This window comes from Sorex araneus, chromosome 4 (assembly GCF_027595985.1).
Source record: "Sorex araneus isolate mSorAra2 chromosome 4, mSorAra2.pri, whole genome shotgun sequence".
NCBI classification, from domain to species: Eukaryota; Metazoa; Chordata; class Mammalia; order Eulipotyphla; family Soricidae; genus Sorex; species Sorex araneus.
Genome location: NC_073305.1, coordinates 6,265,175 through 6,290,902, shown reverse-complemented (window position 1 = coordinate 6,290,902; position 25,728 = coordinate 6,265,175). Strand labels below are relative to the sequence as shown.

General features: G+C 68.2%; 1 protein-coding gene across 2 annotated transcripts in view; it reads left to right on the top strand.

Annotated features, from left to right (window-relative positions):
• The window catches only part of SRGAP3 (SLIT-ROBO Rho GTPase activating protein 3), a 134,558-nt gene extending 110,474 nt beyond the window's left edge, over window positions 1-24,084 (top strand). The window contains exons 12-22 of one of the 2 annotated variants that reach the window (XM_055136294.1): window positions 4,539-4,641; window positions 7,559-7,619; window positions 8,820-8,897; window positions 10,449-10,583; window positions 11,610-11,715; window positions 11,969-12,196; window positions 13,692-13,771; window positions 15,113-15,293; window positions 16,285-16,434; window positions 17,517-17,844; window positions 20,141-24,084. In XM_055136294.1, coding sequence (XP_054992269.1) covers window positions 4,539-4,641; window positions 7,559-7,619; window positions 8,820-8,897; window positions 10,449-10,583; window positions 11,610-11,715; window positions 11,969-12,196; window positions 13,692-13,771; window positions 15,113-15,293; window positions 16,285-16,434; window positions 17,517-17,844; window positions 20,141-20,554 — 1,864 coding nt within the window. In that variant the 3' untranslated portion in view covers window positions 20,555-24,084. Of the gene's footprint in view, window positions 1-4,538; window positions 4,642-6,775; window positions 6,807-7,558; window positions 7,620-8,819; window positions 8,898-10,448; window positions 10,584-11,609; window positions 11,716-11,968; window positions 12,197-13,691; window positions 13,772-15,112; window positions 15,294-16,284; window positions 16,435-17,516; window positions 17,845-20,140 lie in introns of both variants that reach the window. The other variant, XM_055136295.1, reaches the window with a different exon arrangement.
• Window positions 24,085-25,728: the final 1,644 nt, after the last annotated feature.

The following is a 25,728-nucleotide window of genomic DNA, read 5'->3' as shown; positions in this document are numbered from 1 at the left end:
GCTTGGCTCACAGAGCACCCCTGCACACTGCCCTCACGCATGGCCGCCACGCCCCTGCCGCACCCCGGCTTCAGACGCACGAGCCCTGGGCAGAGTTTGGGGTCAGAGCTTGCTCCCCGCCACCCCGTCCCGCTGCTCCCCTGCAGGCCAGGGCCGGTGCGCTGACCCCGCCCCACCCGGCTGGGGCGCCCTCTCCCTGCCCAGCTGCCTTGCCTTGCCCCCGCGCCTGGCACGCCCGAGTGCCCAGCAGTCGCTCACCCTGCGCCCGCCCCGCCAGGCCCAGCCCAGGGCGGGGCCAGCCCCCCTCCCCACAAACTCTTCTTGGGAGCCCCGAGTCCCAGGCCCGCCCACTCCGCTGGCCGGAGGGAGAACCGCCCCGACCGTCGCTCGGGAAGGGGGGTCCCTGGAAAGCTCAAGGCTCCGGGTGTGGGGGGCCCTGGCAGGGCCGTGAGAGAGACCCCTGCACCCGTGCCCTGGACCCGCAGTCTGGGCACATCCTGGCACTCGCTGGCAGAGGTGACCCGGTCACCCCCGAGGGCTCTCAGAGGCAAACCGCTGACTGTTTCTCCTGGAGAGACTCTCGATGGTGCCCGGAGAGCCAAGGCCGCGGTCGGCGCCACAGGCTGCAGAGGGCCGAGCACCCGGGGCCGAGTCTCCGCCCTCCCCCGTCTCGGTCACCCGCCCGAGGAGGTCCTCCCGGCTGACTGCAGGAAAGCCCGGGCCACACCTTGGCCAGCTCCAGGGCTGCCTCGGAGAAGAGTCACGGGAGGGGACAAACCAGAACAGGAAACGGGGCAGGACGGCGGGGAGGGCGCTGCCTGCCCAGGGCTGAGCCGGGGGGATGCCCGCACCCAGACCCTCTCCCGAGCCCCGGCCCCCAGACAAACAGGGGGTCTGAGAAGTGATCCTCCAGACTCCCTCGGACCCAGGGCCGGGAACTCGGAGACCCCACATACACTCACTCATATACACACTCATACACACTCACACTCGTACACACATTCTTTCACACACACACTCACACTCATACACACTCATTCACACACCCTCACACTCATACACATGCACATACTCACACACTCACACTCGTACACACACTCATATGCACACTCATACACACGCACACTCACACACTCAGAACGCACTTATATACACACTCATACACACACTTACACACTCATACACACATTCATATGCACATTCACACCCCCACAAACACACACATCCACTCATTTTTTTTTTGCTTTTTTTGGGTCACACCCAGCGATGCACAGGGGTTACTCCTGGCTTTGCACTCAGGAATTGCTCCTGGCGGTGCTTGGGGGACCATATGGGATGCCGGGGATTGAACCCGGGTCAGCCGCGTGCAAGGTGAACGCCCTACCCGCTGTGCTATCGCTCTGGCCCCCACACATATCCACTCATATCCACTCACACACTCATACACACTCAACTGCACACACGAACACAATCACACACACTCATACACACCCACACACATATTGTCATTCACTCACACGCCCTCACACAACACCATAGTCACTCACACTCACACACTCATACTCGCCCCCCCCACACACACACACTCACCCCACACACTCACACTCATACACACTCATACATTCACTCGGAGAAGAGTTAAGGCGGGAACAAACACATTCACGCACACCCCACACACAAACACACCCACTCACTTATACACACTCACACACTCACACACACTCACGCATACTGCACACACAAACACAATCACATGTACCCACACACACATTGTCAGTCACTCACATACACCCTCACACAACACACACCCACAATCACACACAGCCCTCATGCACTCACACATACCTCCATACAACACACTACACACACTCACATATTCACCACATTCACACACTCACACACAATCACCCCAGACACACTCACACAAGTCACCACACACACTCACACACACACACACACACACACACTCTACCCCCACCCACTCTGAGCGAAGTGCAGCCACAGCAGCGGCTTCAGCAGACTAACCGAGTTGGCCGACCACCTCCCTTGACTCCCCACAACCATGCCCGGCCTGTCGTGTCTCTAGGTGCTCAGTGCTCAGTGCTCAGCACGCAGCCGCTGTGGGTGTGTTTGGAAACGTGACAGCAGATGTTTCCACCTGTGGCTCTCTGCTTTCCCATGGCCCCTGTGGGTGCCCTCAGGGAGGGCCGCCGGCCTTGGAGAGCAGGCCAACTCCTGCCCGTCAGCCCCAGCCCTGCCCGGACTCCCAGCCCCGCCCCCTCCTCCTCCCCCACCCCTGAGCCAGCAGCGCCCGCTCCCTCGGCAGGTGAGGGGTCAGCGGGCGCCGCCCGTGTTTGAGCAGGTCGTCCAGCCGGCACTGGTGTCGCAGGCCAGGCTGACCCGGCCCGCGGCCCACTAAGGGGTGGTCCCTGGAGACCCCTGCCCACCCACCACACGCTCCCAGGCACGGCCAGGCAGTGCCGCCGGTTTGGGCGCTGGTGCCCGCGGACCATGGTTGGGGGGGGGAGAGGGTCAGCCCAGCCCGTGTGGCGCGGATCGCGGGGGGCAGGCCCCGTGTGGCCAGCCCCGGCCCAGCCGTGCCCCGGGCGACAGCGGGAGGGTGGCCTCCGCCCGGCGCTGTACCCGTTTTCTCTGCCTCTCTCCTTTCTTTCCCTGTGCCTGCGCCCACTCGGCAGAAGAGACGGGAGGCTTAGGCTGCCCCCCTCCCCCTGGCTCAGCCGCCCCCCCGCTCCCCACTTCCTGCCCCACCCAGCACTCCAGTAAGTCGCCGACGGGTCGGGCTCGCGCAGAGTCGGGGTCGCTCCGTCTCCGTCTTCGTGTCGGAGAATCTCCCCCCTGGGGCGGGAGATGGGGGGGCTCCCTGGTCTTCATGCCAGTTGTGCGTCCAAAGGGGCAAAACTTTGTGATGTGAGGAAAGGCCTCCCGCCAGGTCCTCTCGAGTGTTGAAACACGGGGGGTCCAGTTCGGAGGCGAGGCCCCAGCGCAGCGGAGAAGACGGTGTTCCCGCTGCAGGGCGGGGTGGAAATGGAGAAAGATCCATTTCCCGGGACCCAGGGTGGGACCTCAGTCTCTGGGTGACCCCGGGCGACCTGCGCCCCGAGGGCTGGTCAGCCTCCTGCGAAGGGCCTCAGAACCGGAACCCCACCCCCCCCGGCCCCTCTGAGACCGCTGGTCTTGGGGTCCCGCCGCCCGCCCCCGCCCCCGCACCTCTGAGGGGGTGCCATGGCTCTGAGATTCTTTCTGGCATTTGCCAACTGGAAAGCGGATCCGTTTCTGCCGCGCGCGCGCGCACCCCCTCCCCTCACCTCCCCCCTCCAAAGCGACACGGACTGAGCTCGCCGGGCTGACTCAGACCCAAGCTGCGCTTGAACCCGTCTTGCCTGCCGTCCTTGTTCCCCTCCCCGAGTTTGGTTTGTGCTGTGCGTGTGGTGCCCGGCTGGCATGCTTGCCGGATGCAGCCGTGCCTGGCTCATGCATGGCCTTGCGTGCGCAGACTTTGCTCGAACCCTGGTCCCAGGGCACGTGGCCAGGGTGGCGGCGGGGGGGTGGGGGGGGTTGGTCCCTGGCTGGCGGGGCTGCTGGGAGGGAAACGCGTGCCAGCTCGGGGGTGGGGGCGGCTGGAATCTCCTGGGCCTCCTTGGCCCCCCACCCCGGGCCCCCCGGTCTGGACGGGCTCGTGCCCAGTCAGACCCCGCCAGGGTTGGGGGGACCAGGTCCCCGATGCGGGCCGGGCTGGGTGCCCACGCGCGGCTCCTCCACACAGCAACCAACACGCGCCCGTGGACGCTCTCCGCCCGGGGCGCACACGGAGCAAAGAAGCCGGCCCAGGCCCATGCATGGCGAGCGGCCCTGGAAACCAGGCCTGTGTCTGGGGCCGTCGCCTCGGTCCCCGTGTCCTCTCCTGTGACCGAGGGGGCCGCTGAAGGACGGGAGAGCGGCAGGAAAGCGAGACACTTTCACCCCACCCTGTGGGGGCCGTGGGGATGGGCTGACGGGCGGGCGGAGGCCAACCCCTGGGACGAGCCCGCTTCGGCGATGGAGCCGGGCTCAGGGTTATGGCCAGGACTCAGTCTCCTCCTCTGTAAAATGGGTCTTACAGACTGCCATGCGATCACAGACTTGGAAGCATTTTAAGGGAAAGGGAAAACTCGCCCCCAGCGGCCCCAGAGATGCTGCCCCGGGCTCCTGGCACCAGTCACTTGGTCCCTGGAACTCGGACGGCCGTGGCCGCCTCTCGGTCAGCAGCGTGAGGGTGGCCAGCCCCTCCCATCAGTCCTGAGAGTTTCTTGCTTTCCTGGGGCCCGGCTCACCCCTCCGCCCCGGTCTGCGTGGCCGGGCGAAAGCCCCTGCCCGGCAGGTCTCTGGTTTCCGGGACCCGCGCCGTGTCCCTCCCCCGTGACTCAGAATGTGTCTGTGTCTCGTGAGCGCGGCCCCGGCCCCTCCAGCCGCCGGAGGCAGCTTCCCTCTCGGGCGTCTGTGTCGGTTGCTTTCTTGATTTCTTCTGTTCCGTTTCCTAGGCCCCCCTGCCTTCCCCCTAAGCCACAGAGAATGAGGAGACCTAGGCCTCTCTCAGGGTGCAGCCGTAAGCTATTTAACGGCTGCATGGAGGCGTTCATTAAGGTACTTGCTGGGGAGCTGCAGCGCCCGCCCTGCGCCCGATGTCATGGCAGCCGCGACCCCTGGAGCCCCGCCAGCCCGCGCAGCCCCCCGCCACAGCCCCCCGGCTCCCGCCATCCCGGGAGGGAGAAGATGGTGCTGAGACCCGCTGGGACCCGGGGCGGGGGAAGTGCCAGCACTGAGGCCCCTGCCAGCAGCAGGGGGGCGCAGGGACTCCAGGACAGGGGGGGCAGAGAGGAGCGTGGGCGGAGCCAGAGTGCCAGGCCCCGCCCCCGTGTTAGCCAGGACTCGGACACGCACCCCCCGTGTTAGCCAGTACATGGACACGCACCCCCCGTGTTAGCCAGTACATGGACACGCACCCCCCGTGTTAGCCAGTACACGGACACGCACACCCCCGTGTTAGCCAGGACTCGGACACGCACCCCCTGTGTTAGCCAGGACACGGACACGCACACCCCGTGTTAGCCAGTACACGGACACACCCCCCCCTGTGTGTTAGCCAGGACACGGACACGCACCTCCACGTGTTACACAGACACGCACGCCCCAGGTATTACCCAGTACATGGGCACACACCCCTCACATGTTGCCCAGTACATAGATATGCACCCTCCATGCGTGTTACCCAGTACACAGACACGCCCCCCGTGTGTTAGCCAGTACACGGACACGCACACCCCCGTGTTAGCCAGTACACGGACACGCACACCCCCGTGTTAGCCAGTACACGGACGCGCACACCCCAGGTATTACCCAGTACATGGGCACATACCCCTCACATGTCGCCCAGTACACAGACAAGCACTATCCACGCATGTTACCCAGTACACGGACACGCCCCCCATGTGTTACACAGACACACATCCCCACATATTATGCAGAACGTGGATACCCCCCTGCATGTTACCCAGTACATGGACATGCAACCCCCCGTGTGTTAGCCAGTACACGGACACGCACCTCCACGTGTTACACAGACATGCACGCCCCAGGTATTACCCAGTACATGGGCACACCCCCCTCGCATGTTGCCCAGTACATAGACATGCACCCTCCATGCGTGTTACCCAGTACACGGACACGCCCCCTCTGTGTGTTACCCTGTACACAGATGAGCAATCTCCCCCGCCCCCACCCCAGCTGAGGAGGCAGCTGTGGAGAAGATGCTCCCCCTTAGAGGCCCTCAGCCCGGTCCCCTGGCCGGCATCTGTGGGAGCCAGGGAGACGGACAGGGGCAGAGGGGCCACAGGGCCCTGCCCAGAGCACGTCTCTGCCTCTTGGCTGAGGGCCCCTGGGGAAGGGCTCAGGCAGGCGAGGAGGGGTATGGAGCCGAGAAGGGCGGCCGTGAGTAGAGGCGAGGGCGCCTCCTCCACAAGGCTCCGGAGGGACAGTCCCTACCCCTGCCAGCTCCCGCCCCCGGGGCAGAAGCCCGGGTCTGACACTCTCCTGACTCGGGGGCAGTGGGGGCTGCGCCTGTGCCGGCCCTCTAGCCTTCATCCTCAGATGGGGAGTGCAGCAGTGGGCGCGGCAGAGAGGGAACAGGACCCAGGTCCGTGGAAGGGACAGTGGGGGACAGGGCTGGGGACAGGAGGGCACATGCAGGGCTGTTAGGTCACCCGTGTGCAGGTCCGGAACCTGGTCTGGGACCAGCAGAGGACCCGGGTGCACTCGGCACCCCTGAGTCCAGTGCCATGAGGCCCATTCCAGAACCCCCGGCTCCCTCTCGATGTTGAAGGGCCGCCCCCCTCTTTGCACACCAGCCCCGAGGGCCCCCCAGCTGTGGGGCCCCAGACGCAGGCACGGCCGAGGGGTCCCGGGGCAGGGAGACGCAGGGAGCCGGGAGGAGCCTGGAATCGGGGACCCCCAGTGCTGGACCCCGGTCCCGGGGCACGCGGTCAGCACCATCTGGGTCGAGTTTGTGTTGCCCAAGAACCACTTCCCGAGGGCTCCCGAGCGGGGCGCCCGCCTGCGGGCACCTCCTGGCCGCTGGCAGGGGCAGGGCCCAGCCCCCCGGGCCGCGCGGCTGCCATTGCATCGCGGTGCTTGCGGACCCTGCCGGCCGCCCCCGGGACACCCCGACTCGCGTAACCTTGTCTTTCTCTCCTGCTCCGCTGCCTCTCTCTTGTTTGTTCAGAGGAAGAAGAAATGCTCGAACCAGGAACCAGGTATTTACTGGAAAGGCCCCCGGCCCTTAGCTCTGGCTGGAGCCTGTGTCTCACAGCACCTTCTAGAACAGCGGCCCTCGAGGCCTAGCACGGAAGGAGGCCCCCGGCGCCCTGGCTGGAGGGCAGTGGCCTGTCCACGCCCTGGGCAGTAGGCAGCCCCCCCCCAACAGCGTTTCAGACACACGCTGTCCTCCCGGGGGCCTGAGGGAACAGCGAGGCCAGACCCCCAGAGAGGCCCCTGGCCCAGGGAGGTCCTGCAAGAAGCTGCCCCAGGCCCCAGTGAGGCCTGAGCCGTCGGCCTCTCCCCACGGCGCTCGGCCGTCCAGCGGCCTCTCAACTGTGGCCACTGTGCGTCCAGCTGAGCCGGCTGTGACGCGGGGAGTGGCCTTGAGCAGAATCCCGGGCCCTGACCCCGCCTGGCATCAGGGTGGGCCCCGGAGAGAGCCCTGGGGCGGGGCGGGGCAGGGGTGGGGGACAGGGCCGGCCCCGGGCCCAGGAGCAGGCGAGCATTTCTTTAACGCGGCAGAGCTGTGCTGTCTCGTGTGGCTGTGTGTGGGCGCCTCGGGGCCAGCGTCCCCCTCGCTTCCTCCTCTGAGCGTACTAACCCACGTGCTGCCTGAGCACTGCGTGCGTCCGTCTGTCCGTGCATCCGTCTGTCCGTCCGTGTGGGCCTGTCTCCCTCCGGCGCGGGCGGGGGGGGGTGCGGGGGCCGTGCCCCACGCCCGCACTCAGGGGCCTCCCTCCCTCCCCAGGACTCCGGACAGGCCATCCCGCTGGTGGTAGAGAGCTGCATCCGGTACATCAATCTGTACGGTGAGTGCCGGGGGCCCGGGCCGGAGTGGGGGGCGCGCCAGGGGCCTTCCCTGCCCCCCCCAGGAGTGCGGCCAGGCCCTTCCTCCCGCTCCAGTAGCCACAGGGAACCAAGCCGAGGTGCCCAGGAAGGGACGGCCCCTCCCAGCACTGGGCCTGTGCACCCCCCAGCCCTGAGCCCCCCCAGATCAGCCCCGAGGTGGGCCGGAGGGACCCGCCCTCCCAGCCACGGCCCGAAGGTGATTCCGCAGGTGCAGATTTAGAAGGTGCGGGTGGGGTGGGGGCCCGGGGGGGCCGAACTCGCCCAGGGGGGCTCTCTGAGCATGAGACCCCCACACCCAGGACAAGGGGACGCAGCCGGGGGTGGCGGGAAGGGAATGGGGGTCCCTCCGGGGCACCTGCCTTGCGGGAAAGACATGGAGCTGCAGCCTCAGTTCTAGATGGAAGCCAGGCTGCGGGGAGGGGTCTGCAGCATGGCGCCGTCCCGGGCACCCTCCCCACGGGCCCCACGACTGCCTGTGCACACACCCCCCTCGTCACACAGAAGGCGGAGGGAGGATTCTTCAAGAATCTAGTCTCGGGGCTGGAGCAATAGCACAGCGGGTAGGGTGTTTGCTTTGCATGCAGCCGACCCGGGTTCGATTCCCAGCATCCCACAGGGTCCCCTGAGCACCGCCAGGGGTGATTCCTGGGTGCAGAGCCAGGAGTCACCCCTGAGCATCGCCAGGTGTGGCCCCAAAAGAACAAAAAAGAATCACATCTCGGGGCTGGAGCGACAGCAGCGGCGGGCACTGCCCTCGCGGGCAGCCGACCCGGGCTCCCGCTCAGCACGGCACGTGCCCCGAGCCCGGGGACTGGGCACCGCCAGCCGTGGGCCCAGGAAACAGAGGGACTCTGTTTCCCTCAAACGGCCCCTGTGGCCAGCCTGCCCGCGCGGGCGTCCCTGGGAGGAAAGGCGTGTGGGGCGGTGCTGGGCCGGGCAGAGCGCCCCCTGCAGCCGTCCTTCGTCCCTGCACTCCCCGCTCTCCCTCCGGCCCCAGACGGGCCCGGCCTTCCTGGGGACCCTGGTGCGGGCGGGCCGCGGGCGGGGCGGGACGGGGCGGGGCGCAGACGGGGCGGGGCGGGGCGGGGCGGGGCGCGGGCGCGGGGCGGGGCGCGAGCGCGGGGCGGGACCCTGGGCCACGGGCGCTCTCTCCGCCGCAGGTCTGCAGCAGCAAGGCATCTTCCGCGTGCCCGGCTCCCAGGTGGAGGTCAACGACATCAAGAACTCCTTCGAGAGAGGTGGGTCGGCGGCCACTCGTGTCTCGCCCAGGGCTGCGTCCAGCGGCCCTGCCCTGACCAGGGCAGCAGGCCGGCACGCGCCTCCCGCAGGGTCCTCTGCTCCACGGGGGCAGCGCCTGCGTCCAGTCGCTTGGTCTGGCGGCCACAGGGGGCAGCTGGAAAGACGGGCTGGAAGCCCCTGGGGGCAGGCTGTGGGGGGTCCTGAGGGGGCCCGGCCCGCCCCACCCCACAGCAGCAAGGCGGGGAGCTGACCGGACGCTGCCCCTGCCTGTCTCTGTGGGACCCCCGTCAAGCTCGGGAACCCAGGCCCAGCCCCGCTCCATGGAGCATCGTGTCTCCCAAGTTTCCAGCACTTTCTGGAACATTCTTTTTTGGGATCTTCCTAAGAGCCGGGTGTGCACGTGCGTGCGTGCGTGTGTGTGTGTGTGTGTGTCAGGGTGAGTATGCATGTGTGTGTACACGTGTGCATGTGAGTAAGTGTGTGTGTGAGTGTGGGTGGGTGTGCATCTGTATGAGAGTGCATGTATGTGTGGTGTGCACACATGTGGGAATGAGTGTGTCAGTATGTGTGTGAGTGTATATGTGTGTGAGTGTGCGTGCATGCCTGTGTGTGCGTGTATGGGGGATAAATGTGTGTGCATGCGTGTGAGTGTGAGTGCATGTGAGTGAATGTGTGCATGTGTGTGTTGGCATGTGTGTGAGTGTGCATTTCTGTGGGGGTGTGTGCATGCGTGTGTCTCCGTGTGTATGCGGGGCTGCCCTGTCCATGAAGCCGAGGGGTCCTCAACTGTCCTCTCTGCGTCCAGCCCCCAGGTGCTCCCCGCTTCCACCAGGCTGGGGTGTGGGAGTGGCATCTCCGGAGTGGACGGCCCCTCCCTGTCCCCAGGCCTGGCCCAGGCCTGTCACTCGGGCCTGTCACTCGGGCCTGTCACTCTGGAGTCTGCAGGGCTGTGGGTGAAACTCGCATCTCCTTTCTCGTCACGAGGGGGAGACTCCGCCATCACCCCCCTCCCCGTGCACCCCCAGGGAAGCAGGCGGGTCCTGAGTGGGCGGGACGGCGGTGGGGGCAGGGGGCCCTGTGGACCCCTCACAAGCAGTGGGGCCAGGGACAGTCAGAGCGCGCAGGGCCGAGCTTCAGGCACAGCCAGCAGTGGAGTCTGGGGCCTGTTTGCGCTGGGGACATCGGCAGGTGGACACATGGCTGGGCCTTGGCGTGACGTCTGTGCAGCGCTGTGACCCCAGGGACAGCGCGTGTTTGTGGGCACAGCGTCCTGCAGGGCCACGCGGCTGCAGCCCCAGAACGTCCTCAGGACCCCCGTCCGAACAGCCCCGTGGAGAGGGAGCGTGGCCGGGCACACGCGTGGACAGAGCGTGGCCAGGCGGGCACCTGGGGGGCTCGGAGGGCCACGCGTGCCGTTCTACTCTTGGGCCCTGGGCAGAGCCTCTGCCCGCCCATCGCGGGCGCTTCCCGCGGCAGTGTCCAGGGGCCCCGGGGGCCTGCTGCCTCCTCGCTGCCGCCTGTGCCTGCTGACCCCGCGCTGTCCCACACAGGCGAGGACCCGCTGCTGGATGACCAGAACGAGCGCGACATCAATTCCGTCGCGGGGGTTTTAAAACTCTACTTCCGAGGGCTGGAGAACCCGCTCTTTCCTCAGGAAAGGTTCCAAGACTTGATATCTACCATCAGTGAGTGTCCCCCCGGGCCCGGGGTGGCCGTCCCCGCGAGAAGCCGCCGTTGGCGTCCCGTCCCGTCCTGCGCCTTCACACCTTGGGCAGAGGTGGGGGTGGGTGGGGGTGGGTAGGGGGCCCGCGGCAGTGACCTGATGAACCGGCTTACGGGGGGGAAGGGCGGGGGCAGCAGGGCCTCTCGGGAGAGATGGGCCCGATTCCTGTGGGAACGGGCTTGGGAGACCCCCCACCCCTCCAGGAGTTTGGGGACACAGACCAGAGGGCCTCCCGGGAGCCCGCAGAGTAAGAGAGAGAGGGGGGACCTGGGGCGGCCCTGCAGGCTTCTGGGGGTCCCGGGGACCTCGGAGGACATGCGGGGGGCGAGGGCCGTGTCCAGGCGAGCAGAGCAGCAGGAGAGCCAGCCCACGGGCCGGGGCACTCCTGTGGGTACAGGTGGGCGCTGTCCCGGCCCCCCGCGGGGGTCTCGGCTCACTGGCCCCATCTCAGTGTAGACCTCACGGACCCTCAGGGGTCGGCAGGCATCCCGGCTGCGAGGGGACGAGACCCCTGGGGGGCGGGGGGCCCTGGGCAGGGCTGCGTGTGGCTCCATCAGAGCCAGCTGGGCCCTCGGCACGCGGGCAGGACGCTGCGTCCATCCGGCCTGGACCTGCGTCCTGAGCTGAGCCCCGGGACACCTGGTCATGCCCCGCCCAAAGGCCGTGAGCAGGTGGCCAGGGCTGCATGGTCCAGGCTCTGCAGGGTACCGAGCTCCTGCCCAGCGGCCTCAGGCTCTCTCTCTGGGGTGACCCCTGCTGCCCCCGGCTGCCCAGTGCCGCGGGGACGGCACTTCCCGTGGTGGCACCGTCTCTGGGTCCCGCTGACAGTCCCCCGGACCCGGCCCTGCTCTGAGCAACCGGAATAGAAAAGAGAACCACCAGGAGGGAGGGAGGTTGGGGGCGGTCTGCACCCCAGGAGCCCCCGAGGGTGGGGTGCACGCCCCCAGGAGCCCAGGCAGTGAGTAAGGGGTCCGCGCCTCCCCCCCAGAGCTGGAGAACCCCGCCGAGCGGGTGCACCAGATCCAGCAGACGCTCGTCACGCTGCCCCGCGCCGTCCTCGTGGTCATGCGCTACCTCTTCGCCTTCCTCAACCAGTGAGTTGCCGGGACCCTCGGCTGCGGGGTGTCCCCATGGGGAGTGACGGCCGCGGGGGGGGGGGGGCTCCGAGGCGGTGCCCACCGGTCACTCTCCCCAACTGGCACGTGTCTGCCCAGCACGAGAGACAGTGGGGAGGTGGTTCTGGGGGTCCCCGGGACCACCCCTCCTAGCTGGGCATGGGCCCTAACCACTGTGCTCGCCGGGGCCCCGGCCGGAGCCCCTGTGCGCTGACGAGCGGCCCCCTCGCAGCCTCTCACAGTACAGTGACGAGAACATGATGGACCCCTACAACCTGGCCATCTGCTTCGGGCCCACCCTCGTGCACATCCCCGACGGGCAGGACCCCGTGTCCTGCCAGGCGCACGTCAACGAGGTCATCAAGACCATCATCACGCACCACGAGGCCATCTTCCCCAGCCCGCGGGAGCTCGAGGGCCCCGTCTACGAGAAGTGCATGGCGGGCGGGGAGGAGTACTGGTAAGACCCCCGAGGGGGGGTGGTCCCACACGGCGTTGCCCTCCCCCCCGCCCCCACCGGAGCCTGGAGCCCGGTCAGTGAACAGCTGCCCCCGGCTGGGCCGGGGCGAGGCTCAGCGCCCGGGGCCTCTGCTCTGAGTGGCCCCGTCCAGGCCCTGCGGGTGGGGCCCCGTGTGCCCGGTCACAGTGGGGCTCCTCAGAGCCAGGGCGGCCACCCTGCCCCGGGCAAGCTGACCTGGACACTCGGGCCCACGCGGCGAGGACAAGGATCCCGAGACCTGGTCAGCAGCCAGAGGCTCGTGTGTGCCTTCCCGGGTGGCCACTGGCCCAGGGAGCTAGCCCAGACCCACGGTTCCCGGGCCCTGCCCCGCACAAGGGGGTCTGTCCCGGCCCAGGGCGTGTCCACACTGCACGGAGGGGGGGGTCTGTCCCGGCCCAGGGCGTGTCCACACTGCACAGGGGGGTCTGTCCCGGCCCAGGGCGTGTCCACACTGCACGGGGGGGGGGTCTGTCCCGGCCCAGGGCGTGTCCACACTGCACAGGGGGTGGTCTGTCCTGGCCCAGGGCGTGTCCACACTGCACGGGGGGTGGGGTCCGTCCCGGCCCAGGGCGTGTCCACACTGCACGGGGGGGGGGGGGTGTCTGTCCCGGCCCAGGGCGTGTCCACACTGCACATGGGGGCTGTCCCGGCCCAGGGCACACCTGTCCTGCTGGTGGCCACACAGCCGCCCACCCCGGAGGTCCCAAGCATCCACATCCACTTTAGCCACCTTCCGACGCTGCCCCTCGGTCAGGAGCTGGCCCTGGGCCTGGTGCAGCCTGGCCCCGGTCCGATGCCCCAGGGAAGAAGGAAGGGGCCGCTCCGGAAGAGGGACCCATGAACGGGCTCCAGGAGGGCTTCCTGGAGGAAGCAGCTCGTGCTGAGCTGTGCGGGCTGGCATGGCGCTGACTGGGAGCCGGTGGGGAGTGAAGGGTGTCCCCTGTGTCTGGAGACGCCTGTGTCGCCAGGGGACCCAGAGGGACAGCTCGCTGGCTGCTCCTGCAGGCCTCTCTGGGACAATGGGCAGTGTTTCCCCCCGAGTCCCCGGCTCGCCGTGTCCTGGCACCGGCCCCCCGAGGAGCCCCCTCCCCTGCGGCCTCCCCTGCGGCCTCTCCGAGACCCCTTTTGCCGCAGCGGCCACTCTCCCGGCCAGGCCGGTGGGGCCTGTGTCCACTCAGCCACCAGGATGTCCCCTTAGCGGAGACTCCTGGGAACCAGAGAGCCGACGCCATGTCCGTCCCTCCATCACGGTGGGGGGGGGCTGGCACCCATGACCGCCCCTGCCGGGGTCCCCCCTCCAGCCTGATGCCTGCAGGGCCACACGGAGCCCCAGCTGGCCGTCTCCCGGGGCCTCACACAGTCCTTGGGAGAGGAGGCGGCTGGGAGGGCCGGGGGGGCGGGGGGCTGCAGGGGACACAGGCGGTGGCAGTGGACGCCCCTGACGTGTCCCTCGCAGCGACAGCCCCCACAGCGAGCCCGGCACCATCGACGAGGCCGACCAGGACAACGGCACGGAGCCCCACACCAGTGACGAAGGTGAGAGGGCGCGGGGTCACCCGCCTGCTGCTGGCCCTCGGGCCCCTCCGGCTTCCGGGCTGGGCTCGCCTGTGTCCACCTCTCTCCCTCTCTCTCCCTCTCTCTCATACACACACACACACACACACACAGAGCCCTGAGCAGACATGGACACACATACGTACACAGACCCTCATCTCAACCCCCTCTCTCTCTCTCTCACACACACACACACACACACACACACACACACGCACACACACGCACACACACGCACACACGCACAGAGCCCTGAGTGCACACAAAAGGGGACAGAGGAGATTAAGAAGCCCCTCAGGGCAGGCATGTCCACATTCCTTCATGTCCAAGGTCCCAGCACTGACCGAGTGTGAGTGTGTGTGTGTGCGTGTGTGTGTGTGTGTGTGTACGTGTGTGTGTGCAGGGAGAAGGAGCCTCGGGTCTGGGGCCCAGCTGAGTCCTCCCGTGCCCAGCCGCCCGCCTGTGTGCTGGAGCCTGCTCTCCCGCGTGGGGACGGAGACTGCAGGGCCCGTCTGTGCACACGGCTCCCGAGTCAGCGCCTCCCCGGGGCCAGGGAAGGCGGGTCGCAGCCTGGTCCCCACTAGGAGCTCTGGGGAATCGGGGGTCCCTTCACGTGGCACCTGACAGGGCCCAGAGCCCCGGCACAGCCGGGAGGGCGCAGGTTAGACCCCAGCCCCTGCACCGCCAGGAGTGACCCCGAGCACCGCGCAGGAGTCTCCCGGGGCCGCACCCCCTCGGCCCCTGAAGGCGCTGACCTTTGAACTCGTTTCCGAGGACAGAGAGCAAAGGGGTTTGCGGGAAACAGGGAGAACTCGGCTCAGGGTGAAGGCCAGCAGCTCCTCGGTTGGCTTCACAGCCGGACACTGTGGGCGCCAGGACGGGGCTGGGCGGGGCGGGGCGGGGCTGGGCGGGGCTGGGCTGGGAGGGGCTGAGCGGGACTGGGCGGGGCGGGACGGGGCTAGATAGGGCTGGACGGGGCTGGGCGGGGCTGGACAGGGCTGAGTGGGGCGGGACGGGGCTGGGCGGGGCTGGACGGGGCGGGACGGGGCTAGATAGGGCTGGACGGGACTGGACGGGGCTGGGCGGGGCTGGGCGGGGCAGGACGAGGCGGGGCTGGACGGGGCTGGACGGGGTTGGACGGGGCTGGACGGGGCTGGACGGGGCTGGGCGGGGCAGGACGGGGCGGGGCTGGACGGGGCGGGGCGGGGTTGGACGGGACTGGACGGGGCTGGGCGGGGCTGGGCGGGGCGGGGCGGGGCGGGGCGGGACGGGACGGGACTGGACGGGGCTGTGGCTGGCCCCGACCCGCCCGTCTGCCCTCAGAGGTGGAGCAGATCGAGGCCATCGCCAAGTTCGACTACGCGGGCCGCTCGCCCCGGGAGCTGTCCTTCAAGAAGGGGGCGTCGCTGCTGCTCTACCACCGCGCCTCCGACGACTGGTGGGAGGGGCGGCACAACGGCGTGGACGGGCTCATCCCGCACCAGTACATCGTGGTCCAGGACATGTGAGTGGCCGCGCCCGGCACCGCCCAGCAGGAGCCTGGCCCCGTCCTGACTGCCGCACCCGAGCCCCAGCCCTCTGCCTGGGGTCCCCACCCCGCCCAAGATACACACACACACACACACGTACACACATGTACACACACATACACACACTCACACACACTGACACACACACACACAAACACTCACACTCGGGGCTGGAGCAATAGCACAGTGGGGAGGGCGTTTGCCTTGCATGCGGCCGACCCGGCTTCCAATCCCAGCATCCCATATGGTCCCCTGAGCACCGCCAGGAGGAACCCCTGTGCATCGCTGGGTGTGACCCAAAAAGCCAAAAAAACAAAAAACCCAAAAACACTCACACACACATACACATATATCACACACTCACACATACATACACTATACACACTGACACACTCACATATACACATATCCACATTCACACACATATACACACACATGCACACACTCGCTTACACACTGACATGCGAACTATACACACTCACATACACACTTGCACACATATGCCCACATACACACTACACACTCACACGCACACACACACACACATACACACACACACACACACACACACACACTCCCCTGGGCTCAGGCAGACAGCCCACCTGCCTGTCAGTCCCCAACACCAGAGACGTTTTCTGTTCAACCCCGGGACGGTTCTGCCTGTCCTGTAGTCGGCCATCGAGGCCTGAACCGGGACCCAGAGAAAAGCCCCCCCGGGGCTGGAGGTTGGGGGTTCCCTGCAAGGGCGGCCATGCGGGGCGTGCGGGCGCCCTGACAGCCTGGGCCCCGCAGGGCGTGACCCCCTTGCTCGCTCCAGCCCCGGCCGGGGTCCAGCTGCTCATTGCGGCCACAGTGCCCACAGCCCTGGCCGCCGGGAGGGCCGTGGCAGCGGGCGGGCGCGTGGCCACGGTGCCCAGGGCGGGCTGCAGGGGCCGAGTCCCCGCCCCTGACCCGCCGTGCCCCCAGGGACGACGCCTTCTCGGACAGCCTGAGCCAGAAGGCGGACAGCGAGGCGAGCAGCGGGCCCCTGCTGGACGACAAGGCCTCCTCCAAGAACGACCTGCAGTCCCCCACCGAGCACGTGGCCGACTATGGCTTCGGGGGCGTGATGGGCCGGTAGGTCCCCAGGGGGCACGGTACCCGGATGGGGCCCCGGGGCCAGTGGCGGCCAGAGAGAGGCGTCCCCACCCCCCCTGCTCCTGCCCCTCCCCCGCCCCGCCCTCCTCGGGTGTTGCCCGCCCCCCCACCCCAGGAGGGGGCAGTGCAGAGTCATACACTGCCCGGCCGAGCAGAGCAGGGGGAGGGCGGGGCCAGGGTGCCGCAGTTCCAGGTGCCAGCTCCGGGGGGCTGCAGGGGGCATGGGACCCCCCACAGAGGCTCTGACTGGAGCAGAAGGGTCCTCACTTGGTGACACGGAAAGGGGGGCAGAGCCGCAGCCCCACTGTGGGGGTCACGGCTTCTCTCCCCTCCCTCCTTCCCTCCGCCCCGCTGCCCCCCAGCTTCTCTGCTTGGTCCTCCTGGGGCCCCCGCAGGCCCTTGGCCTGGCCAGTTGCTCCGCTGAGCACCGGGGCCCAGAGCCGTCTGCACACACCTCCCTAGCTCTCCCTGCAGCGCCCCGACCCTGCCCTGCAGGGCCTCCGGGGCCAGGGCCAGCCCCGGGGTGGGGACCCCGCTTCTCCCGGTGCTTCCTGGAAGGACTTGTGGCCAGGGTGTGTCCGAGGCAGGAGCTGGGTCACCTCCTGAGGTCCCCCAGTGCCCCCTGCGGGGGTGGCTGGAGCCCAGGGGCAGCTGGGGGCGTCCGGAGATGCTCAGTCGTCTGCAGGGGGCCAGGGGTGCCGTTGTCACCCAGTGTCCCGAGGTGCCACTCTCCGGCTGGCAGAGCCCGTGGGCAGCCACCTGGGGGACGGGCAGCCCTGCCCACCAGCCTGGCACGGAGCTGGGGGGAATGAATCCCCCCCTCCCGGGCACCGGGGGCAGCGCCTGCCCCGAGCCTGCTGTTGACCCAGGGGCTCGCGTGGCTTGGGGGGTGGCGGCCCGTCCCGGGTGGGCCAGGCTGACCTCCGCCCCCGCCCACCCCGGGTGGGCCGGGCTGATCATCGCCCCCGCCCATCCCGGGTGGGCCGGGCTGACCGTCGCCCCCGCCCGCCCTGGGTGGGCCTGGCTGACCTCCGCCCCCGCCCGCCCCCGGTCCTTTGCAGAGTGCGGCTGAGATCGGACGGAGCAGCCATTCCCCGGCGGCGGAGCGGGGGCGACACGCACAGCCCGCCCCGGGGCCTGGGGCCCGGCATGGACACGCCCCCCCGGGCCGCCGCCTGCCCCAGCAGCCCCCACAAGATCCCCCTGAGCCGGGGGCGCCTGGAGAGCCCCGAGAAGCGGCGGATGGCGACGTTCGGGAGCACGGGCAGCATCAGCCACCCGGACCGGAAGGCGCCGGCCGAGGGCCACCCCGCGCGGCCGGCCTGCGGCTCCACCAGGCACAGCAGCCTGGGCGACCACAAGTCCCTCGAGGCCGAGGCCCTGGCAGAAGTAAGGGCCCGGGCGGCCCGGCCGGGAGGGTCTCCCCGAGGCAGGCGTGGGCAGCCGGCAATGGCAGCACATAGATGGCCTCATTCATTCATTCGTTCATTCATTCATTCATTCATCCAGCGTCTCCCCACACACCCCCCTGGCTCTGACCGCGCTGAGTCGGCGTGTGGCGTGGTGGTCAGTGGCCGAGGCGTGGGCTGGGCCGAGACCCCCAGGGAGGCTGGCCTGAGAGCCCAGGGCAGGCGCGGGGCAGCTGGGCGGGAAAGAATGTTCCGAACCTTCCAAAGCACCCGGACCTGGGCTTGGTTTCTTTCCAGCGAGAGACGCGGGGTTTGCAGCGGCTGAAGCCAAAACCCGGCTCCCCCCCGCCGTGCCATCACTGGCAGGGTCGGCTGAGTCCGGCGTTACCCCCGGCCCCGGGGAGGGGGGCTGCTGGGGAGACCCCTGGGGAGCCGACCCCCGAGCAGCCCCTCCAGGTCCATGTTCCCCCACACCCTGCTGCCCACCTGGGGCCTCGGCAAGCCCTGGGCGCGGTGTGGCTGGGCGGGCCTGCGGGGACGTGGGCAGGGGTCTTCGGGCCAGGACAGAGCTGGGGCGAGGCGGGGAGCTTTCGAGTGTGGCTCAGCCCTGGGTTCTCCCCGACGGCCCCACCCGCAGCCACAGGGCGAGATGGCCACCAGGGGGCGCTGCGGGGCCTGGTTCCCGCACTGCAGGGGTGTCACCAGCCCGGAGGGGACACTGGACACCTCCAGGTTACTCGGGGTCACTCCAAGTTTGATTTCGCCGTCTCCTGGGGTGACCGTGGTACAGGGACCCCAAGGACTAATTGGAGCTGCCCGCAGCCCTCTGATCCCCAGATGCCCTTTAGGACCCCCACCCTCGGAAGGGAAGGAAACCGCCCCTACCATGGCCCCGCCCCACCCCTGCTCTGGAGGCAAACGCCAGGCTCCCGCCTAAAGCGTTGCCACGCTTTCCTGGGCTTTCTGTCTTTCTGGCCAGGCCAGCGGGGGCTGGACAATGTCACTGGGTGGCGGGACTGTACCTGTCAGTGCTCGCAGGATTGTGCCCGAGTGGGGGGGGGGCAGGCTTCAGCACAGGGTGTGGAAGGCAGGGGTGGGACACGACCGAAGCCAGCGGCACCCCTCCCTGGCCGGCCCCCCACCTCCCAGCCAGACAGAGGGAGAAAAGCACCCACGGGACGATGATGAGCCCCTAGCCGGCCCGCCAGCTCCTGCCCAAGGCCAGCGAGGCCAGCAAAAGCCCGGGCTCCCGGCCGTGGCAGGACAGTGGCCCCTGCAGGCAGGAGGTGACCAGGCTCAGCACCTCCTCTCTTGACAAGCTGGTGAGGAAGTGGGTTTGAGCCGCCCTCAGAGGGTGCACGGCGCCCCCTGCTGTGGGTGTAAGGACCTGCATGGCGCCTCCTGCTGTGGGTGTAAGGAACTGCATAGCGCCTCCTGCTGTGGGTGTAAGGAACTGCACAGCGCCCCCTGCTGTGGGTGTAAGGACCTGCATGGCGCCTCCTGCTGTGGGTGTAAGGACCTGCACGGCGCCCTCTGCTGTGGGTATAAGGAACTGCACGGCGCCCTCTGCTGTGGTTTAGCACCCGCACAGCGCCCCCTGCTGTGGGGTCTGCACCTGCATGGACCTTCCCAGATGCCCTTCACAGTTTTCCAGCATCGAGGACTTTTCACAAGCAGTCGTGGTTAGGAGTGGGGGCTGGACTGCCTGGGTGTGACCTTGGGGACGACACCTGGCGTCCAGCACCCAGCCCTGCTGTGGGGGGTGAGCAGGGCCGCCTCTGCCCGTCCAGCCTGGCGCAGGCCCGCCCCCGGGGGCTCTGGAAAAGCCTCCGACAGGCTGTGCTGTCTTTTTTTTTCTTTCTTTTTGGGTCACACCCGGCGATGCTTAGGGGTCACTCCTGGCTCTGCATGCAGGAATTACTCCTGTTCGATGCTGGGAATCGAACCCGGGTCAGCCGCGTGCAAGGCAAACACCCTGCCTGCCTTGCTGTCTTGCTGGCCGCTGCCCTAGTCTCCGCCTGTCGGTACCTGCTGGGGGGTCCCGGGGCCAGGCCAGGCCGGTCACAGCCACTGTCTATGCCCGTCTGTCTGGGGGATTGCCACCCTCCGGCCTTTCCAAAGGAAGACCCCAGGCTCGGGGAGGCAGGTGCCCTCCCGGAGGCCCTCGGGGAGGAAGTGGCAGGGCCAGGGCTGAGCCGGGTCCACTGGCTGGCGGTGGGGCGGGCGGGTTGGCCGTCTCTACCCCGCGCCCGGCTGATGGCCCGCTCTGTCCCCAGGACATCGAGAAGACCATGAGCACGGCGCTGCACGAGCTGCGGGAGCTGGAGCGGCAGAACACGGCCAAGCAGGCGCCCGACGTGGTGCTCGACACGCTGGAGCCGCTGAAGCACCCGCCGGGGCCGGCGGGCTCGGAGCCGGGCAGCCCGCTGCACACCATCGTCATCCGGGACCCCGACGCGGCCCTGCGGCGCAGCGGCAGCGCGTCCACCGAGATGATGACCACGTTCAAGCCCGCGCTGTCGGCGCGGCTGGCGGGCGCGCAGCTGCGGCCGCCCCCGGTGCGCCCCGCGCGGCCCGCCGTGCAGCACCGCTCCAGCAGCTCCAGCAGCTCGGGCGTGGGCAGCCCCGCCGTGACGCCCACCGAGAAGCTCTTCCCCCACAGCGCCGCGGACAAGTCGGGCACCATGTGACGCGCGGCCGGGCGGGGCGGTGGCAGGCCCTGCCCGCGGGGTCCCGGCCCCTGGGGCGGCGGCGGCGGCGGCGGGGCCGCGCGTGGGCCCTGCGCACCGCACCGGGAAGCGCCTCTGCCGACCCCTCCGCGCGCGCGTGCGCACGCGTGCCTGCCACGAGTCCGCGCGTGTGTGCAAGCGTGTGTGCACCGTGCACATGTGTGGTGTGCGCGCGCGTGTGTGCCCACGTGTACTCACGTGTGTGTGTGCGCGCCGTGTGTGCACACGTGCCCATGCATACACCGGTGTGCGCACGCATGTGTGTCCACTGTGCACATGCGTGCCGTGTGCGTGCACGCCCGTGCCCGTGTGTGTGCCCCTGTGCCGTGTGTGTGTGCGGGCAGGTCAGTAGGTGTGTGTGTGTGTGTGTATATATATATTTATGCATCTCTATACATATACTAGGCCTGGATGCGCGCGTACTAAATGTACATAGGAATCTCCTTTTTCTTTTTATGAAACTTAGATTTACCTCAGACCCCGCCACCAGGCATCTCCCGCCCAGTGACTTGGCGGGACTTGCAGGGACTCTTGTGGTCGGCTGCCCGGGCGCACGGTCGCTGCGAGTGAAGCAATAGTCCACTCCCCGCAGAACCACGCGGCGGCGACCCCGCCGTCTCCACAAGCCGTGGCCTTCCCGAACAGTCACCCCGGAAGGAAGGGGGGCGCGGGGGTGTCCCTCTCCACACCCTCCCCCAGACACTGGCCCATCCACTCGGACCCCGGCCCTGGCCGCAGCCTCCGGCTGGTGGCTGAAGGGGAGACAGTGGTGCAGGGCGGGGAATGGGCAGTGCGGGCAGGGCCGGGGACTCGCTGGGAAGTGCTCCGTGCCACCTGCAGACGTCCAACTTCTGCCCCTTTTTGAACCTTCACTTTTGGGTTTCCTCTTTCTACTCAGTCTTCTGTGCCGGACCCGAGTCCTCAGTCACACACACTGGCCCTCCGAGTCACCGTGGGCGACCCCCAACACGGCGTGTGGGAGCCCCGTGAGCTCCGCTCAGAGGGGGCCGCCCGGGGCTGCCCCTCCCCCCTGCCCAGTCCGCTCCGCCTCTGGCTCAGCTGGAGCCGGGGAGGGCCGTGCGGGGTTGGGAGCGGGGTCGGGGACCCTCCTCGCCCCGTTCCTAGTGGGACCTCTTGGCTGTTCGGAGCCCGGTGGGCCCGATTCTCAGGGGACCGCGTCTCCTTGCCCTCCTCCCACTCACCCCAGGGCACCCCGACTCCTGCCAGCATCACCCGTTCCTCTCTCCCAAGGCCTGGGGGCCCTTTCCGGAGTCGGGGTCCCCACGCCATCACATGCACGCAGGGGCCCCGCCCTCCCTCGGTGAGACAGTCTGTCACCCCCACCTCCCACCCGGCCTTCTCCAGCCTCGGGGGGCTCTAGTCAGGAGTACGCACCATCTCATGCAGGGACCCCCGCCGCCCCTCCCGGCCTGGCCTCTCTTCAAAGGTAACTACACCCCAGGGGGCTGCAGAGGTGGGGGACGGAGCCCAACCGTTCCCTCCCCGCCTCCCCGCAAACTTGCCTTGTTTTGCTCAGAACCACCCCTCGGCTCCCGGCCGCTGGGCAGGAGGGGGCCGTGAGCGTGAGCCTCGCCCCGCTGTCTGGCCCGGGTCCCCCCCAAGCACCAACCACCACGCGTGGGCTGGACACGAGCCCAGAGACACTCCTGGCCCATGTCCTGAAGCCACCCTTAGTGCAACAGGCTCTCTGTGACCCCCACAGCAGAGCAAGCCCGTGGGGGTGGCCCGCCCTGCAGCGCTAGGCCCCCCCACACCCACCAGCCTGCCCGCCCTGCCCACTCCCTGCCCTGCACACACGCAGACACCCCGCCGCCCCGGCCCAGACTCAGCCCCTGCTGTCCACACCGCATTCCTCCACGGTGGGAAGCCTCCAACCCCCCCTCCGTCCGAGCCGGGGTGCAGGGCCGTGGAGGGGCGCTCCCCTGCCCTCCTCCTCCCCCCGCACTCTGCATGCCCGGCCCCACGCCTGCCCTCAGCGGGGCGCCCCGGCCCTCTGCCTGTGTTAATCCACTATATATCGCTGTATTTGCTTCGACGCTGGAGAGTAACGGTTCCCGTGTGAAACTCGGTTCTTTTTCTTTTCAAGGCTACCGTTCAACCGCAGTCCATGCCACCCACCAGATCTTCGCACCCACCCAGTAGATAGCTCAGTGTAGAAACCAGTTCCGCACCTTGGCGGGACCGCGCGGGGAGGGGGGGCGCGGGGAGGGGCCAGCTCTCGACGTCCCCCCACGGCCCCGGCTGTGCAGGGGGGCCACCAGCACCTGAGGCCGCACTCGGCTCTTCCTTGACAACGGGCATTCTCCTTCTTTCTGTTTCACAAAGTGATTTATTTTCTTAACCCTGGACCGACGCCGAGGTCTGGCTCTGTCTCTCTCGTGTGACCGCGCTCAGCCTGTTCTGGGAACGAGCCAGCGAGATGTTCATCGGAAACTGACCAAAGACAATTCACTCCCGGCCTAGTCTCGGGGCCCGGGGCCCAGGCGCCACGGAAGACCTTTATCTGATCAATCAGCTCGCGGGCGGGGGCCCTGTGCCCCCTGCCCTCCCCTCCCCTGCGCTGGGGCGGGGGTGGCGGCCGCCTCGTTCCCTGCTAACGATCATCTCACCTCGAAGCGCCTTCGGAAGTGCAAGCTTGGGGACCAGACTTGCACTGGCCTGGGGGGCCCAGCGGCCGCCCGCGGGCCCCTCCGCCCCCCTCCCAGGCCCAGCTGCCAGCGCGGCCCCCTGGGGCCCGGGCCTGGGCGCCCGCGGAGGGACCCTCAGGCCTGCCGCCGTCTTGGTCCTCATTCTGGGGTGTCTGTCCCTGGTCTCACACACGCGGAGTTTCCGCCCCTGAGCCCGTGACTGTTTCTCCTGGCACCCCCCCCCCCGACGCAGGAAGCAGGGGGCCCCTGCCCTGGGGGGGGCCTTGCTGGGCTTGGGCGGGAGCTGGGGGGGGTGGAGGTGGCTTAGCTGGTTTTCTGCTGTGCAGAGGTAATGCTGGCGCCGTGTGCCGCCGCCCGAGTTCTCTGGGGCCTTCTCCCTCCTCGCAGCCGGCAGGGCTCCCTGGGTGCCCGGAGGAGTGGGGAGCAGGGACGCGGCGTCCTGGGATGCTCTGGGAGTGCCCCTCCCCCGCCCCCGTGCCCAGACCCCCCTCCCCCAGCTGCTCCCGAGCCCTTCGGCGGGGACCAGGCTGGGAGGGGCTCGGGGCTCCGTCTGGCCCGGGTTCGGGAGCGGCTGGCCCCTTCGTCCCCTTCACTTCCCTTCGCCCACACCGTGTCAGGAACACGCCGGCCGTCACCACCCCAGGAAGCTGCTGGTCACCCCCGTGAGGGTCCCTGGGGTCGCTGTGCCCGCCTCCAGGCACCCTCTGTCCCCCGCCCGGCCCCCCGCCCGGCCCGACAGCGCCTGGCCGCAGCCCCTGGCCCACTCGGATGGTGCCTGCTGGTTTGTCGTGGAGCCGCCTGTGAAATAAAGCCTCGACCTTCCTCCGCCGTCTGGGTGTGTGACACGGGGGCCGCGTGGACGGGTGGGGGGGATGAGAGAGGCCATGGCGCGTCCAGGGCTCGGCTCACACTGTGGGGGGGGCTGGGGGTCGCAGCACACACGGGGCTCAGTGCCCTGCTGAGTGGGCCTGCAGGGCCAGACCAGAGCACGGCGTCCCTTGCCACCTGGTCGAGGCGGCCTGCGAGGCCCGGCACGGTGCCTGGGGACCCCCCCCCCCCAACAAATAAAACTCGTCTGATGACCAGGGGCTGATGCTGCCCCCGTGACAGGCACACACACTTCCGGGGCTGCAGGTACGGCTCCCAGGATGGACAGGCCTGCTCAGTCCTGACCTGGGCCAGTGAAGCCCCTTCCCTGCCGTCTTACAGTAGCAGGGGGGCGGGGAGGGGGGAGGCATGCTCGCTTTGCACACGGCTGGCCCAGGTTCCATCCCAGACACCCCATGTGGTCTCACTGCCAGGAGTGACCCCTGAGCAGATCCAGGAGTGATCCCTGAGCAGAGCCGGGAGTGATCCCTGAGCAGAGCAGGAGTGATCCCCGAGCAGAACAGGAGTGATCCCTGAGCACAGCAGGAGTGATCCCCAAGCAGAGCAGGAGTGATCCCTGAGCAGAGCCGGGAGTGATCCCTGAGCAGAGCTGGAGTGATCCCTGAGCACTGCGGCGCTGTGACTTCACGGGGGGATGCGAGGGGACAGACCCAGCCTGCCTGTGGGTCCTGAACACCTCAAGGCAGGGTCCTGACCCCCAGCAAAGCCGCAGCTGGGCACGGCCCGTGACGGCACTTCCGGCAGAGCCAGGAAGGCCCCTGACCGCAAACCACAGCCGCCCGGCCAAGGACCCCACGCCAACAGCCCACAGACACGCCACACAGGCTGGGGGCCGGGCAGCCCCACGGTTCACTGCATGCCAGCCTGCGGAGCAGCTGCAGGGACCGCCCCACCCCGCCATCCCACATGCCCTCCGCTGGGCCCACTCTCCCATCCCGGCCCCAGCCAAGGGGCCTCCAGAGGGGGCCGGAGGGTTGTGGGGGGGGAGAGCACAGCAGGGGAGGGCTCTTGGCTGTCACGGGGCTGACCTGGGTTGGATCTCCGGCATTCTGTATGGCCCCTGAGCACTGCCCGGTGGGTGCCTGGGGACGCCCCAAGACAAGACAGGAATTGGGCCAGCGAGACCTAGGAGATGGGGCCCCTCCCCGCGCCCCCAAACCTGTCTCAGCAGATCATGGGTGCCCAGAGGTGTCCTGGCCGCCCTCACACCGTCCCCAGGAGCCCCGGGTCCGACGTCCATACTACACAGAGCACGTGCAGGTGTGGCCCAGACACCAAAGGGCAAACACACTCACACATGCACGCATGCACATGCACACTCGCACACACTCGCTCACTCACACACATGCACACACACTCGCACACACTTGCTCACTCACACACATGCACACACTCGTACACACACGTGCACACACGCACACTCGCATACATACTTGCACATTTGTGCACACACACATGCACACTCGCACATTCCACATACACATGCACATGCATACACATGCACAGAAACACACACTCGCACACTCTCACATACACACACACTCACACACTCTCACGTGGCTCCCTCCTGGGGTCCTG